We start from the raw sequence: 16,595 nt of genomic DNA on the forward strand, positions 1-16,595 counted from the left end.
ACATGCTCAAGTCTGGCATGCCAAATAGCGGGATTATCATTGCTACTCATCTTTTCCACATACAAATTTGAAGTAGACAAAACAAATAAATCATTTACTCTCTTGCCGGTGTGAACAACATCAACTTTCAACTCCTTGATATTCCGGAGAAACTTCACATCATGGGGTTCGAATAGCACGAAATGGCCAGCATCAACAACATTTGCCACTGAAAACAGATTCTTACGCATGCCCGGAACATGGTACACATTGTCAAGCATTATCGGGTCCCGGTGCTTCCCATTTATGATCACCGTGCCTTGATTCTTCACTTGATGGACTGTATTATCAGCTGTAACAATAGCTTTACAACCACTGTATTGTTGAAGGTTGGAGAGTTTTCCATCGTCCCCAGTGAGATGATGCTCACAACCCGAATCAACAATCCAATCCTTGTCAAAGTTGATTGAGTTCATAGCATTGATAGTCTTATTTTCAACCATAAAACATTTGGCCCAATCTTCTTCGTCTTCAACCAGCTCAGTACCAATCACATTACCTTCCTTTAGCTTTACCCGACAATTCTTCTTTATATGACCAATTTTTCTACACCGATAGCATTGGATCCTTTTCCTACCAAATTGATTTTGAGAATAATCTTTTTCAGCGTCAAAAAACGGATCCTTCTTATTTTCCACTCCCCTTAATCCTTCTTCCTCGTTATAAGAGCAGCTCCTTCTGATTCCTTCAAAGAGACTTCGGCCATTTGCTTGGCCAAGGATTCTTGGGATGATAATAGGCTCTCTACTTCCTCCAAGGATGGTTGTTGAGCCCAACCTTGGACTGATGTTATGAATGGAATGTATTCTGGTCTTAGTCCACGAACAATATTTCTCCGAATTCGAACTTTTGAGATAGCTTCCTCTGGATTTAACAAGGAAATCTCCGAACAAAGATTCTTAATTTTCAAGAAGCACTCCGAGATAGACAGATTACCTTGAGTAGCTTTCGCCAAATCATTTTCCAAGTGTTGCAACTGAGCCTCATCCTTCTTATTGAACAACTTATCAAATGTCTGCCATATCTCATGAGCAGATTTGCATCTCACTATATGATCAAACAGGCTAGGTGAAATGGATCTCTTCAAGACAAACTCAACCTTTGCATTTAACTGCTTCCATTTCTTGAGATCATTCGAGTTATCAACCATGGCTTCTGGACATGTGGTATTGTTTCCATTTACAATATCCCATAGATCTTCTCCATACAACTCCTCCAAACCTTTTAATTTGACTGGTTTAGCAACTCAATACCATGGCCACCATCATGACCACTTAGATCCATTTGAGGCACCGGCTGAATCCTTCACCAAGAGTTGTTATCACATGAAGCTACCAATCCCTACGGCCCTTGTGCTCTGATACCATGTGAACAAAAAAATAGCTCTACAGCTAGTTCTTGCTGGCTCAAGATCTAGAATCAACTTGTGAAGGAAACGACCAAGAAACAGAGGAGCTTTTTTTAATATGAAAACTCAAAAAAAAAACTACCTTGAATTACACACATAGAAGCATAAAAAAATAGAACAAAAACTAAGGAAACTTTTTGGGAAGAGAGCTTAATAATATCTGCTACCTAATTGACAGCTAATAATAACCATTTCTAATACAAAATGAGCTTTATAATGTTCGTTCAATGGATCGACAGGACGCATCGTTCTAGTCAACGCGGCGGCGGCCTCCGCCCATCCTTCTTGACTCCTCGTTGAACTGTTTCTATCACGAACTTTAAGAGGTCTACCGTCTACGTCTCTGCAGCATGACTGCATCCATCGCAGTGCGAGACTTCGAGTAATTCCATGACGGAAACGAAGCAGAGCATGCCTTTCTATTATTCTTTCCTTCTTCCCCTAATTGTGATAGCAACAGCAGCAACGACGGCGGCAGCGAGCAATATCACGACGTTGCCTGGTTGCCCGGCGAAGTGCGGCGACATCGCAGTCCCTTACCCATTTGGGATCGGCGCCGGTTGTGCCCTCGAAAGCTTCGAACTCACCTGTAATGGCACCAGACTCTTCATCTCAAACTACGAGGTCGACTCCATCTCCCTCGACCCGCCGGAGGTCACCATCCAGCTCAACGCGAGCTGGAAGTGCTACAACGCCACCGGATACGTCGTCGGCCAAGAGTCTCCCTCCTTCGAGACCGGCCTAACCAAGCCCTATCGGCTCTCCACCCGCAACACCTTCGCCGCTGTCGGATGCAACACCTTCGCCGCCTTCGACGACTACGAGGGCTACTTTGCTAGCGGCTGCGTGTCGCTCTGCCACCAGGAGAGCGTTGTCGTCGACGGGGCCTGCTACGGCGTTGGTTGTTGCCGGTCGCCGGTTCCTAAGGATGTGCGGTACTACCATCCGTGCTCCGATGACAGGTTCAACAAGTCACAGGTGGTGGATTTCAGCCCCTGCAGCTACTGGTTCCTCATCGACAACGACAAGTTCCAGTTCCGGGCGGCAGAGGCGAGGATGAGTGACAGGGGAGGGTTCACGACGCCGGTGGCGCTGGACTGGGCCGTGAGAACTCCTGCCACGAGCTGTGAGGCGGCGAGGAGGAACATGTCGACTTATGCCTGCCGGAGTGACAACAACGAGTGCTACGAGACGACGAATGGAGAAGGGTACCTCTGCAACTGCTCCACGGGGTACCGGGGCAATCCATACCTCGCCGGCGGATGTCAAGATATCAACGAGTGCGACCTTAAAGAGGAGTTCCCCTGCTACGGCCAGTGCACGAACAATAATGGAAGCTATGTTTGCTCGTGTCCATCGGGACAAGAAGGCGATCCTACTCGAGAACATGGCTGCCGATCGAAGGATAGCTTCACGCTCGCTCTCAAAATCGTCACTGGTACTCAATCGATGCAGAGAATCCATACCTGACGCAGAGCTTCTCTTCTTGATCAACACTTCACTTGCAGGTGCCGGCGTCGGCGTCCTCTTCCTCCTGCTGCTGTCTCTGATGGCGTACTTGGGATCCAAAAGGCGAAGGCTCATCGAGACGAAACGCAGATTCTTCGAGCAAAACGGCGGCCTCCTCCTGCAAAAGAGCATCACTGCTAAACAGAGCATCGGGTTTAGGATCTTTGCAGAGAAGGAACTGGAGAAGGCGACGAACGGTTTCGACGACGACCGCGTCCTCGGCACCGGCGGCCACGGGACGGTGTACAAGGGCGTGCTCGACGACCGGACCGAGGTGGCGATCAAGAAGTCCAAGGTGATGGACGAGGGGCAGCGGAAGGAGTTCGCGCAGGAGCTGCTCATCCTCTCGCAGCTCAACCACAAGAACGTGGTCAAGATTTTAGGGTGTTGCTTGGAGGTCGAGGTGCCGATGTTGGTCTACGAGTACGTACCCAACGGCACCCTGTACGGCTTCATCCACCGGAAAGAGGCGATCTCCATTGACACGAGGCTGAAGCTGGCAGCGGAGGCTGCTGAGGCACTCGCGTACCTGCACTCATCTGCGTCGCCGCCGATCATCCACGGCGACGTGAAGTCGGCCAATGTGCTGCTGGACTGGGATTTCTCGGCGAAGGTGTCGGATTTTGGAGCGTCGAGGCTGGCGCCGACCGACGAGGTGCAACTGGCGACGCTGGTGCAGGGGACGTGCGGGTACTTGGACCCGGAGTACATGGTGACGAGCCAGTTGACGGAGAAGAGCGACGTGTACAGCTTCGGGGTGGTGCTGCTGGAGCTGCTCACGAGGAGGAAGGCGTTGTGCTTCGAGAGGCCGGAGGAGGATCGGTGCTTGGCGGCGAGCTTTGCGAAGGCAATGGAGAAGGGGCGGCTGACGGAGGTGGTGGATGAGCAAGTCCTGGTGACGGAGGGAAGAGAAGCAGAGTACGTGATCAGGGACGTTGCAGAGCTGGCGAGGTGTTGCTTGCGGATGACGAGGGAGGAGAGGCCGGCGATGAGGGAGGTGGCAGAGGCGTTGCAGAGGTTGAGGAGGTGGAGAGAACATCCGTGGATGCGTCTTGATCTGGAGGAGGAAGCGAGTTTACTTGGAAGAGATTGATGAAGATGATGATGCACATCAAGAACAAACAGGACAAAATTACTATCAAGAACAGCTCCTTCACCTCAGTTTTGTGAAGAATGAAATGTACCATTATAGAGATATATATGCATTAAGTGTTTAGTCCAGCAATAAAGATCATATATTTAGTGTTTTACTGCATAAAAGATCATATATATGTATGAACTCTGGATTACGATAGTGAAAAAAAGAATGATTTGTTTGGAGAGAGTTACATTAAAGGCTGCACAAATAGAGATAAAATAGTGACAAAGGCATATATTTTTATATATATGAATTCTGTTGCATTGTTATGTTGGCCTTCAAACTAAATCACGCCCTCACTTTTTCAGTCACTGGAAGAAATGGCATCAATCATCATCCTTGAACTCTCTAATGGAAAACAAGAGAAACAAATATTTCAGAGATGCTGACTCAAATTTGGTAAGCTGAAGTTTAGAGGCAAGTATCTATTACTCAAAGCTGATAAATGAAATCAAAGTAAAATTGTGAGTTTCATTCCGAGCCTAAGCAAATTGTTTTGTTAGTCTCACAAATTTTGGAAATCCTTAAATAACAATAAATTTTACTGTTATTGGTAACTAAATGTTAATAGCAACAATAACTTATTCCGACATCAGAACCTTCTAATCAGAGAGTTGCTGATCAATACTGCCAACATTGTTCCTTACTAATTGACACAACCTTGGAGCATGCGTAGGCATACTCACACTGACCTATGTGTCTGAATTCGAATAATAACCATGTTGCTTAAACATTTTATCAACTGAAGAAAGATTTTTTTTTTTTCAGTTCTACAAGTGCACTAATAAGATACGACTTGGAGTTCTTTAATAATATGCATAGGAGAATTGTTCATCTGCAATTGCCAATTTACTTGATAAATTTTTTTCTCGAACAAGCACTCTAGGAATCAAGTGTCATTTTCACCTAGTGCTTTTAGCAACAGGATAATATCCAAATGATATTGCAGCTTATGATGATGATTAAAGGAATACCTTCGATCAAGATATCGCGGTTGGATTCCAGTGCCTTGACAAGTAGTGCAGGTTAAGGTACCAGCACCATCACAGTTGATGCACTGTGAGACTTCATTTTCACCTCCTAACGCTATAGTGATCTTGCCACTTCCAGTGCAAAATCTGCATTGTTCTGAAAGAAACCAATTCCAGCTCAACTGAAGTATGGATGCTGATCCGGTTGTGTAAGGGGCAGAGAAGGAATTAGGAGGAAAGTGGAGGGCATTTTAGACATTTGGGATCAAATTAGGTTTTGGGCTTGAAAGGGAGATGACGGTTCATGAGGAGAGAGAGGGGGGGTTCGTGGGAGAGAGCCGCCGCCGCCAAACGGAGCAAGGACAGAAGCATTTTCTCCCCTTCTCGCTTCTCGCCGGCGCCGGCCACCACTGCCTTCCTCTCCTCCTGGCGATTCCGACCACAACCCTCCTTTCTCCTCACGGCATCACCCGACAGACCCGGTGGACGGCGACGAGGAGCACCACCACTGCTGCCGTCAGCGAGCACCGCTGCCGCCAGTGAGCGCCGTTGCCACCAGAACGCGCCGCCGCCCCCGACAGGCGCTGCTTCCGCCTCCGGCGACTACAGCTGCCGATTCCCTTGGCCGCCGTCAGCATGCGCGGCTGCCACCAGCGCGCACCGCTGCCGCCAGTGAGCGCCGTTGCCACCAGCGACCATGGACACCTCTCCCATACTGCCGGCAGTGAGTGCCTCCGCCGGCCGTGACTTCCAGTGGCCGTCAGCGCCTCCCGCCGGCCATGTGCCTCCTCCAGAGGCTGCCGCTACCGGCATCTCCTACGGTGGCCACTGCCACAGCGCCTTTGGCAGCCCGCGTCTTCGGCAGCCAGCGCCTCCGGCGTCTAGCGCCGTCACCTCCGGCAGCTCCTGCCGCAGCCACCGACACCCCCAGGCAGCCGTCATCACCCTACAAGCAGCCGTCATACGACGGGCTCAGGTTTGCGTATTTAGGCCTTCGCGCCAAGATTATGTTCGGCTTGTGAGCCGATGTGGATCCGGCCATCGTGCCGTTGTACTTCATTCTTCGTACCATTGTTGTTATCCGGCCTGTGTGCCGTGTGCCGGCCTATGAGCCACTGTATTGTTCCGGGTCGCTACGACTCGATTGGCGACACGACCAGCTCATCCATCCATCCGAGGGCGCCCCCCTGGGCCAGGGTACGTTCTCGTACCTTCTTTGCATTTATTTCAATATTCTATTATTATCCGGATATTTATGCATATGTGGGATTCGCCTCGAGCACCGAGGTACCAGAGACCGGGGGAACCCGGTCGCTGGATACAGGTACAGTTGACCGGAAGAGGACTTCTGACGATCTGGTCAACGTAGCGGACAGATCATCGACCGGGTCATGGGGATGCGGTCAACCTTCCAGACACGTCACACCGGCAGGTTCGTCTTCTCAGCTTCCAGACAGCATCAGATGCATTTATTGAACACCTAATTCATATGGATGTGCGGTCTGTGAGCATCAACTAAACAACCAAAAAACACTAACTGATAAAGTGAATCCTAGCCATTTCACTTCCAAGAAAACAAACTTGTCCATGAATCAAATATGTTCTTAAGCATTAAAATGAATCGCTATTCTTAAACAAACTCAATTATTGATGTACTTGAAATTTTATTTAGTGAAAGAGATTAGAGATCATTGAGTCTAGAATTAACTCGGGCGGACCAACTAACACTGGAGTAGATTACACTGATAAGAAATGTTTAAATTACTAGAGTACTGGTTCAGATAAAAAGAAAGATCTAATGTGTTGGCGATTGAACATTGTGTTGCTTTTAAAGAAAAGGGTTATAACTGTCAGTAGCTTAGCAAGGAATCCATTCTTACAGTATCCTCTTTCAAACATTTTGTAGTGAGCAAGATAACTATGTAATGAAATTTCACAAGCACCAAAACAAACAGATGATTTGCAGATCATCATTTTGTACATTCCTATCCTACATTGTTTCTTAAATACCCAATCCTCATTTGTTAGTTATGCAAGTTCATGATTCCATATAACACACTTGCAAACCATCGACAACAATGCCTTTTTATTTATACTTAATAAACCTACATTAGCAATTTTTATCTGTAGTTTTCCTTTCAGAAAAGCCTTTGTAACAGAGAAAGGCACTTTGTTCTCCCGACGGAAGGCACCTTGCCATTATGCCGCATCCTGAAAGGTGTTTTATGATGTGGCAGTTCCCATGGTTTCCGAAGGAATGGGATGCCGACAAGAGAGGGCCTAGTCCATGGCTACGCATGTTTCAGAATGCTCGCGAATGGTGCTCTTGAAAGAGGTGCACATATCCTAATCAATTGTTGTGGTGTTTCTATCTTTATTGCTGGGTTCACCCTTTGATTTTGTTACTGAGCTTGTTTTGATGCTCTTCTGCAGAGCTTGAGCAGATGACAGAGCTTCATACTTTCTTGAGATGCCTCTCTTTATCTGAGTTTAGTTCGGATGATATATTTTGAGTACAATTGTTGGATGAGACTTTAGCCCGTTCATGGAACTCTTTCTTCTTCGACTTTCTTTCTCTTGTAAAAAATAAGATCAAAATTGCATCTTGATTACTGTTATTGCACTGTCTAATGCTTTACTTGTACAAATTGCTGTGGCAGATCTTGTGCCGGTCACACGCAGAGGAAACTGGAGAAGCGATAAGCTGGCCGATCGGATCAATGCATCCACTCACCGACAAGGCTTATCAGTTGTCGCACCGTTCTCTAGTGATTTGAATGGCAGTCGGGAATCAATTTCTACAATTTGGTGATTCGACCGTGACTTAACTCAGCCTCAACCTTAGTCTTCCATTGGCCGCAAGACCTCAGCCACACGGTCTGACTTCATTCCTCAGCAGACACATGACGCAGACTCATTAAGCGACCACACAGCCTCAGTGCAGTCATAGTTGCACAGTCTCGGCTCTGATCATATGACTTCGTTCTTACTTTTATAACTTTAAGACATCATGAACTTGTTCTTGCTTTATGATCATACCATCTCCTTTCTTTTGCTGTTTTGTAGACACACAGCCTTAACCCGACCACACGGCCCTAATTCTATTCTGGTGCTCAATGACCCCACGACCACACATTCGACGACATGGCTTGATTTTACTGCTCAGTCAGCCATCGCCTTCGACCACATATAGCCATCGGTTGCTGAATCATCGAGCTTCTTACAAACATTTTCTTCCCTAAGGCTATAGTGTTATGATATGATATTTAAGTTATCATCAGACATTCATAATTTGATCTTAACTATAATATATATGTAGATTTTTTTTTTTCAAAGAAGAGTACAACTAAATAATATTAAATTTCTGAATTAATCGTCGCACGCGCTTTTAGATAAATCAAGCGTAGAAAATTATTATAAGATCAAATGGATATTTAAGAAATAATTAATGAGGTTGAGTTTAATATTTTTATATATTTAATGGACTATGCAACCAAAGTATTTAAAAATTACATATCCATTTAGGTGAGAGCTGCTTTTCCCCTCCCTAGACCCTCACCTCCCGGGCCCACCAAATCTTTTTGACCCTTATATCCTTTTCTTAGTCAATTGTCCATTTTTTCTCTTTTATCTATTGAATTTATTTTTTAATCATTTTATTTTTTTTGTCTGTTCAATCATTTTTTTTTTTTTATGTTTGTAATATTTTATTGAAAAAATTTTACTAGTGGAAAATTTTAGAAGTTATTATTTGTAAAAAATTTAAAAAGTAAAAAAATATGGATTAAAATAAAAATTATATATTTAAAATTAATAAAAATACTAGTGAAAAATTTCGACATATGTTAAAAGTTAGAAAGCGATAATTTAAAGAGATGAAAGATTTTGACATGTGTCAAAGGTTGGAATTGAGATAATTTAAAGGGATAGAAGATTTTAACATGTGACAAGAGTGGGAAAGGGGGTAATTTAAAGGGAGGAGAGATTTTGACATTATCAAGGGTTGAAAGGGGTAGTTTAAAGGGAGAGTGGTGTTTGACATGCGTTAAGGATTTGAGGGTGGGTAATTTAAATAGATGAGAGGTTCTGACATATGTTAAGCGTTGAAGAGGGGTAATTTAAAGAGAGTGGTGTTTTGATAAGTGTCAATGGTTGGAAGATGAGTAATTTAAAAAAAGTGAGAGATTTTGACATGTGTCATATGTCAAGAATTAGAAAGGAAGGATAATTTAAAGCGAGAGAAGATTTTGACATCTGTTAAGATTTGGATAGGGGTAATTTAAGTGTCGAATTAGGAAGGTAATTTGAAGGAAGGGAGAGATTCTGACATATATTAAAAATTATATAAAATAAAAAAAAATCATAAATAATAATAAATAAAATTGATTAAAAAATAAAACTAAATAAAAAATAAATAAAATTGAAAAAATAAACTAAATAATAAACTAAATTGATTGAAAAAATAAAATTAAATAAAAAATAAATAAAATTAAAAAAAATGATAAAAAATAATAAATAAAACTGATTAAAAAATAAAACGAAATAAAAACTAAATAAAATTAAAAAAATATGTAAGTATTGATAAAAGTAATAAATAAAATTAATTAAAAAACTAAATAAAAATTAAGTAAAAATAGAAAAAAAAAAAGAAGAAGGATAGAAGTGTCATTTAGCAGGGAGAGAGAGGGTGCTGTCGGGGTGGAAAAAATAATTTAAATGACCTTGACAGTCCCTTGACAGTCCACCCCTCTCTCTCCCTATTAAATGACCTTTTAACCCTTCTTTCCTTAAATAACAAGTTCTTTTTTTTTTTAATTTTATTTGCTTCTTTAATTTTTTCCAATTTTATTACTTCTTTAGTTTTATTTTTTAAATAAATTTTATTTATTATTTTTTCATCAATTTTTTTATTTTTTATCTATATTTTACTTTTAAATTTTTTATAAATAATAATTCTTAAAATTAATATTAAAAAATAAAAGATTACAAGAGATCTAATCCTCTATTCCAATATCACCTGCCCCTGTTCCCACTCGTTGCCTCAGCCCATCGTCGATGGCACCATCGGCGGCCCTCGGTCGTCGCCTCGATTAAAATTATATTCTAAGGGGAAGGTGAATGTAGTGGGGTCGCATCGATGCGATCAGCGCCGAAATTTAGTCGGATCTGAGCAGATTTTCTTTCACCGTTGATCTGAATCCCTGCTCAAATTCGACCAAATTCCGATGTCGATCGTGTCGATGGCAATCCCCCTAAGGTATAGTTCTGGTCGGGGCGACGACAAAAAGCCATCGGTAGAGGGCTAGAGGCGACGAGTAAAACACAAGGAGAGAGAAAATTAGAGACATAGGATCCGATTTCATATTATAAATATAAAAACAGTATGATATTCTTGTCGGAAAAAATACTTAATAAAGAAATAAAAAAAATAAAAATAAATGAAATAAAAAATAATATATAGATAAATAATATGATCGGTGGAAGAGAGTGGGTGAAATATTAAAATTTATAACTAAAAATTAAATAAAATATTGCAAATATATAATAAATATTTATTTAAAAAGAATAAAATTGATAAAAACTTATTAAAAAATCAAACTGTTCAAAAAAATTTGATTAAAAAGAAATAAAAATTTGTAAAAAAAAAAAACGTGGACATAAGGGGTATTAAAGTAAAAAAAAAATGGATGGGGCTGGTAGGTGAGGGTGTCAGGGGAGGGGGGAAAAAGGATGTCTCTTTACTTACAAGGTACACTGAACAGGTCATTATTCAATGGATCGGCATGACGAATCGTTCTAGTCAATGCGCAGTGGCGGCCCCCGCCCATCCGTCTTGACCATTTCCACGGTTCCACCTCCTTGTTCAACTCTGTTTCTATCACGCACTTTTAAGAGGCCTACGGCTCTGCTGCAGCCTGCATCCATCCCAGTTTGAGACTTGAGTAATTCCATGGCGGAGACGAAGCAGAGTATGCCTTTTTATTATTCGTTCCTTCTTCCCATAATTGTGATAGCAACAGTAGCAACGGCGGCGGCAGCGAGCAATATCACGACGTTGCCTGGTTGCCCGGCGAAGTGCGGCGACATCACCGTCCCTTACCCATTTGGCATCGGCGCCGGTTGTGCCCTCGAAAGCTTCCAACTCATCTGTAATGGCACCAGACTCTTCATCTCAAACTACGAGATCGACTCCATCTCCCTCGACCCGCCGGAGGTCACCATCCAGCTCAACGCGAGCTGGAAGTGCTACAACGCCACCGGCGACGTCATCGACCAACGGGCCCCCTACTTCGCGACCGGCCCCGGCAACCCCTACCGACTCTCCACCCGCAACACCTTCGCTGCGATCGGATGCAACACCTTCGCCGCCTTCTTCGACCCCCAGGGCTACTACGCTAGCGGCTGCGTATCGCTCTGCCGCCGGGAGAGCGTTGTCGTTGACGGGGCCTGCTACGGTGTTGGTTGTTGCCGGTCGCCGGTTCCGAAGGATGTGTGGTACTACGAGCCGTACTCCGATGACAGGTTCAACAAGTCACTGGTGGTGGATTTCAGCCCCTGCAGCTACTGGTTCCTCATCGACAACGACAAGTTCCAGTTCCGGGCGGCAGAGGCGAGGATGAGTGACATGGGAGGGTTCACGACGCCGGTGGCGCTGGACTGGGCCGTGAGAACTCCTGCCACGAGCTGTGAGGCGGCGAGGAGGAACACGTCGACTTATGCCTGCCGGAGTGACAACAACGAGTGCTACGAGACGACGAATGGAGAAGGGTACCTCTGCAACTGCTCCACGGGGTACCGGGGCAATCCATACCTCGCCGGCGGATGTCAAGATATCAACGAGTGCGACCTTAAAGAGGAGTTCCCCTGCTACGGCCAGTGCACGAACAATAATGGAAGCTATGTTTGCTCGTGTCCATCGGGACAAGAAGGCGATCCTACTCGAGAACATGGCTGCCGATCGAAGGATAGCTTCACGCTCGCTCTCAAAATCGTCACTGGTACTCAAGCAGAGAATCCATACCTGACGCAGAGCTTCTCTTCTTGATCAACACTTCACTTGCAGGTGCCGGCGTCGGCGTGCTCTTCCTCCTCCTGCTGTCTCTGATGGCGTACTTGGGATCCAAAAGGCGAAGGCTCATCGAGACGAAACGCAGATTCTTCGAGCAAAACGGCGGCCTCCTCCTGCAAAAGAGCATCACTGCTAAACAGAGCATCGGGTTTAGGATCTTTGCAGAGAAGGAACTGGAGAAGGCGACGAACGGTTTCGACGACGACCGCGTCCTCGGCACCGGCGGCCACGGGACGGTGTACAAGGGCGTGCTCGACGACCGGACCGAGGTGGCGATCAAGAAGTCCAAGGTGATGGACGAGGGGCAGCGGAAGGAGTTCGCGCAGGAGCTGCTCATCCTCTCGCAGCTCAACCACAAGAACGTGGTCAAGATTTTAGGGTGTTGCTTGGAGGTCGAGGTGCCGATGTTGGTCTACGAGTACGTACCCAACGGCACCCTCTACGGCTTCATCCACCGGAAAGAGGCGATCTCCATTGACACGAGGCTGAAGCTGGCGGCGGAGGCTGCGGAGGCACTCGCGTACCTGCACTCATCTGCGTCGCCGCCGATCATCCACGGCGACGTGAAGTCGGCCAATGTGCTGCTGGACTGGGATTTCTCGGCGAAGGTGTCGGATTTTGGAGCGTCGAGGCTGGCGCCGACCGACGAGGTGCAACTGGCGACGCTGGTGCAGGGGACGTGCGGGTACTTGGACCCGGAGTACATGGTGACGAGCCAGTTGACGGAGAAGAGCGACGTGTACAGCTTCGGGGTGGTGCTGCTGGAGCTGCTCACGAGGAGGAAGGCGTTGTGCTTCGAGAGGCCGGAGGAGGATCGGTGCTTGGCGGCGAGCTTTGCGAAAGCAATGGAGAAGGGGCGACTGGCGGAGGTGGTGGATGAGCAAGTCCTGGTGACGGAGGGAAGAGAAGCAGAGTACGTGATCAGGGACGTTGCAGAGCTGGCGAGGTGTTGCTTGCGGATGACGAGGGAGGAGAGGCCGGCGATGAGGGAGGTGGCAGAGGCGTTGCAGAGGTTGAGGAGGTGGAGAGAACATCCGTGGATGCGTCTTGATCTGGAGGAGGAAGCGAGTTTACTTGGAAGAGATTGACGAAGATGATGATGCACATCAAGAACAAACAGGACAAAATTACTATCAAGAACAGCTCCTTCACCTCAGTTTTGTGAAGAATGAAATGCACCATTATAGAGATATATATGCATTAAGTGTTTAGTCCAGCAATAAAGATCATATATTTAGTGTTTTACTGCATAAAAGATCATATATATGTATGAACTCTGGATTACGATAGTGAAAAAAAGAATGATTTGTTTGGAGAGAGTTACATTAAAGGCTGCACAAATAGAGATAAAATAGTGACAAAGGCATATATTTTTATACTAGAATATATATGAATTCTGTTGCATTGTTACGTTGGCCTTCAAACTAAATCACGTCCTCACTTTTTCAGTCACCGGAAGAAATGGCATCAATCATCATCCTTGAACTCTCTAATGGAAAACAAGAGAAACAAATATTTCAGAGATGCTGACTCAAATTTGGTAAGCAGAAGTTTAGAGGCAAGTATCTATAACTAAAAGCTGATAAATGAAATCAAAGTAAAATTGTGAGTTTCATTCCGCGCCTAAGCAAATTGTTTTGTTAGGCTCACAAATTTTGGAAATCCTTAAATAACAATAAATTTTACTGTTATTGGTAACTAAATGTTAATAGCAACAATAACTTATTCCGACATCAGAACCTTCTAATCAGAGAGTTGCTGATCAATACTGCCAACATTGTTCCTTCCTAACTGACACAACCTGGGAGAATGCGTAGGCATACTCACACTGACCATATGTGTCTGAATTCGAATATCCATGTTGCTTAAACATTTTATCAACTGAAGAAAGATTTTTTTTTTCAGTTCTGCAAGTGCACTAATAAGATACGACTTGGAGTTCTTTAATAATATGCATAGGAGAATTGTTCATCTGCAATTGCCAATTTACTTGATAATTTTTTTTCTCGAACTCTTGATCATCTGTTGGTTGGATGTGTATAAATGAACATATAATAGCAATAACAGAATGTGCTGTCAAAGACTAGGAATCAAGTGTCATTTTCACCTAGTGCTTTTAGCAACAGGATAATATCCAAATGATATTGCAGCATATGATGATGATTAACGGAATACCTTCGATCAAGATATCGTGGTTGGATTCCTGTGCCTTGACAAGTAGTGCAGGTTAAGGTACCAGCACCATCACAGTTGATGCACTGTGAGACTTCATTTTCACCTCCTAATGCTACACTGATCTTGCCACTTCCAGTGCAAAATCTGCATTGTTCTGAAAGAAACCAATTCCAGCTCAACTGAAGTATGGATGTGCGGTCTGTGAGCATCAACTAAACAACCAAAAAACACTAATTGATAAAGTGAATCCTAGCCATTTCACTTCCAAGAAAACAAACTTGTCCATTAATCAAATATGTTCTTAAGCATTAAAATGAATCGCTATTCTTACACAAACTCAATTATTGATGTACTTGAAATTTTATTTAGTGAAAGAGATTAGAGATCATTGAGTCTAGAATTACCTCGGGAGGACCAACTAACACTGGAGTAGAGATTACACTGATAAGAAATGTTTAAATTACTAGAGTACTGGTTTAGATAAAAAGAAAATACAATTTTCTCACAATGGTAGATCTAATGTTGGCGATTGAACATTGTGTTGCTTTTAAAGAAAAAAGGATTATAACTGTCGGTAGCTTAGCAAGGAATCCATTCTTACAGTATCCTCTTTCAAACATTTTGTAGTGAGAGCAAGATAACTATGTAATGAAATTTCACAAGCACCAAAACAAACAGATGATTTGCAGATCATCATTTTGTACATTCCTATCCTACATTGTTTTTTAAATACCCAATCCTCATTTGTTAGTTATGCAAATTCATGATTCCATATAAAACACCTGCAAACCATCAATAACATTGCCTTTTTATTTATACTTAATAAACCTACATTAGCAATTTTTATCTGTAGTTTTCCTTTCAGAAAAAGCCTTTGTAACAGAGAAGCTCTATTTATAGGATCATAGTCTTCTCCAAGGCCTTCAAAATTTCATCAATATTATCACAATCGAGCATTTTGTGATGAATAAAAATGCAGAGTGCATTTGGAATTTTAAAAATTTTCAATTCTTCAATACTCAGCAGACTTGTTTCGAAAATTTTCAACTTTCCTATTTAACAGGATTCTAGTCTTCACTGAGGTTTTACAAGATTTACTACTCATCATCCATACAAAATTCTTGTGAACCATAAACACCAATCGGCTAAGAACCTCATTCTAAGTGCTAGAGAATAGACTTTACATGGCATTTATGTCTTCTTAGTGAATCTAGATTAGGCATTAGTTCTTAGTTTCCTTTCAAACCAGTGAAACCAGTGCTTGAGAACAGAGAAGCTCCATTTACAGCATCCCATATTTCACTGGGGGCTTAGCAAAATTTCATGTAAGCAAAATTTCATGTACATTAGGCAATTGAGTATTTTGTTGTAAATGGAAATGAGTGAATGATGCATATGGAACTTCTTAAAATTTCTTATTATTCAATCTTGATCATAACTATTCTGAAAAAACAAAATTGACTTACTGCCATTTCAAAACCAGCAGATGAATAAAAGAGCATAAATTGAACCAGAAAAAACAGATAACCAACTGCATATATCTAGCCAAGAACTTCAATTTTTTCTTGTTCTTGACCACAAGGTGGAGTCGACTCCCGAGCCAATCTAGCTCACTTACCACCATACTAAGCCAAAAGCTACGATTACAATGAAAGAAATTGTAAAATATGGTGTTCAGTACTTACGAGCGCCGGATCCATTGCAAGGAAAACAAGGCTGGGAATTCTCCCGCTTAGCCTGCAAATCCAACAAAAAATTTCACCATCACAGCATCCCAGCCCAATTGAACATCCACGACAAAACTTACCGCATTATCAATCTGAGACTCGTAGAACACGGGTATAGCAATCCCCACCGCAACACTCACAACCCCCACGGAGATCGCGACGAGCTAAAGCACAGAACAAACGCGTTACGACCGGCCATCGCTAGGGCCCCTCATTTGGGAGATGAAACGGAAGAGGGGATTACCGTGTCCTGGTCCAGGTCGAGGGCTCGAACGCGGGGGTACGAGGCGGGAGGACGGTGGCGAATCGCCGGGGGATTAGGTGGGAAGGTGAGCCGGGGGTGGGCGGAGGGGGAGGCGAAGAAGGAAGGGCAGAGGGTGGCAACGACGGGCGGCGCCAAAGCCATTGCGAGCGACGGTGGCGATCGACTGCCGTCGGCCGCCGCAGTGGCCCTTTTCTGGATCTGGCTTCGATCGTCTCCGGCCACACGTTGAGGATCAGGATTCAGGACGATGACGTGCGAATAGCAAGCGAGTACGCACCACTCATATGAACTGAT

General features: G+C 44.0%; 3 protein-coding genes across 3 annotated transcripts; 2 read left to right on the forward strand and 1 right to left on the reverse strand.

The window, feature by feature from the left end:
* The first annotated feature begins 1,782 nt into the window (after window positions 1-1,782).
* LOC122055462 (putative wall-associated receptor kinase-like 16) lies at window positions 1,783-4,291 on the forward strand. The gene is made up of 2 exons (XM_042616914.1): window positions 1,783-2,885; window positions 2,956-4,291. Exons 1-2 carry the CDS (start codon window positions 1,838-1,840, stop codon window positions 4,047-4,049), a joined length of 2,142 nt encoding a protein of 713 aa, XP_042472848.1. The 5' UTR covers window positions 1,783-1,837; the 3' UTR covers window positions 4,050-4,291.
* Window positions 4,292-10,968: 6,677 nt separating this feature from the next.
* LOC122055464 (putative wall-associated receptor kinase-like 16) lies at window positions 10,969-13,464 on the forward strand. The gene is made up of 2 exons (XM_042616919.1): window positions 10,969-12,063; window positions 12,129-13,464. Exons 1-2 carry the CDS (start codon window positions 11,016-11,018, stop codon window positions 13,220-13,222), a joined length of 2,142 nt encoding a protein of 713 aa, XP_042472853.1. The 5' UTR covers window positions 10,969-11,015; the 3' UTR covers window positions 13,223-13,464.
* On the reverse strand, window positions 13,397-16,572 carry LOC122055466 (protein disulfide-isomerase LQY1, chloroplastic-like). Its single transcript, XM_042616921.1, has 5 exons — window positions 16,281-16,572; window positions 16,117-16,200; window positions 15,995-16,046; window positions 14,310-14,463; window positions 13,397-13,623 (listed from the first exon to the last, which is right to left on the reverse strand). Exons 1-5 carry the CDS (start codon window positions 16,440-16,442, stop codon window positions 13,602-13,604), a joined length of 474 nt encoding a protein of 157 aa, XP_042472855.1. The 5' UTR covers window positions 16,443-16,572; the 3' UTR covers window positions 13,397-13,601.
* Between the last annotated feature and the right edge of the window lie 23 nt (window positions 16,573-16,595).

Source organism: Zingiber officinale, chromosome 3B, assembly GCF_018446385.1.
Source record: "Zingiber officinale cultivar Zhangliang chromosome 3B, Zo_v1.1, whole genome shotgun sequence".
In the NCBI taxonomy this organism is placed as follows: Eukaryota; Viridiplantae; Streptophyta; class Magnoliopsida; order Zingiberales; family Zingiberaceae; genus Zingiber; species Zingiber officinale.

Bases quoted from the DNA above. Each gene is read 5' to 3' on its own strand.
- LOC122055462 (XM_042616914.1), top strand. From the start codon at position 1,838: ATGACGGAAACGAAGCAGAGCATGCCTTTCTATTATTCTTTCCTTCTT. The intron at 2,886-2,955 runs GTACTCAATCGA...CTTCACTTGCAG, and splicing joins CGCTCTCAAAATCGTCACTG to GTGCCGGCGTCGGCGTCCTC.
- LOC122055464 (XM_042616919.1), top strand. From the start codon at position 11,016: ATGGCGGAGACGAAGCAGAGTATGCCTTTTTATTATTCGTTCCTTCTT. The intron at 12,064-12,128 runs GTACTCAAGCAG...CTTCACTTGCAG, and splicing joins CGCTCTCAAAATCGTCACTG to GTGCCGGCGTCGGCGTGCTC.
- LOC122055466 (XM_042616921.1), bottom strand. From the start codon at position 16,442: ATGGCTTTGGCGCCGCCCGTCGTTGCCACCCTCTGCCCTTCCTTCTTC. The intron at 16,047-16,116 runs GTAAGTTTTGTC...TTGGATTTGCAG, and splicing joins AGTCTCAGATTGATAATGCG to GCTAAGCGGGAGAATTCCCA. The intron at 13,624-14,309 runs GTATTCCGTTAA...GTTTTCCATTAG, and splicing joins CCACGATATCTTGATCGAAG to AGAGTTCAAGGATGATGATT.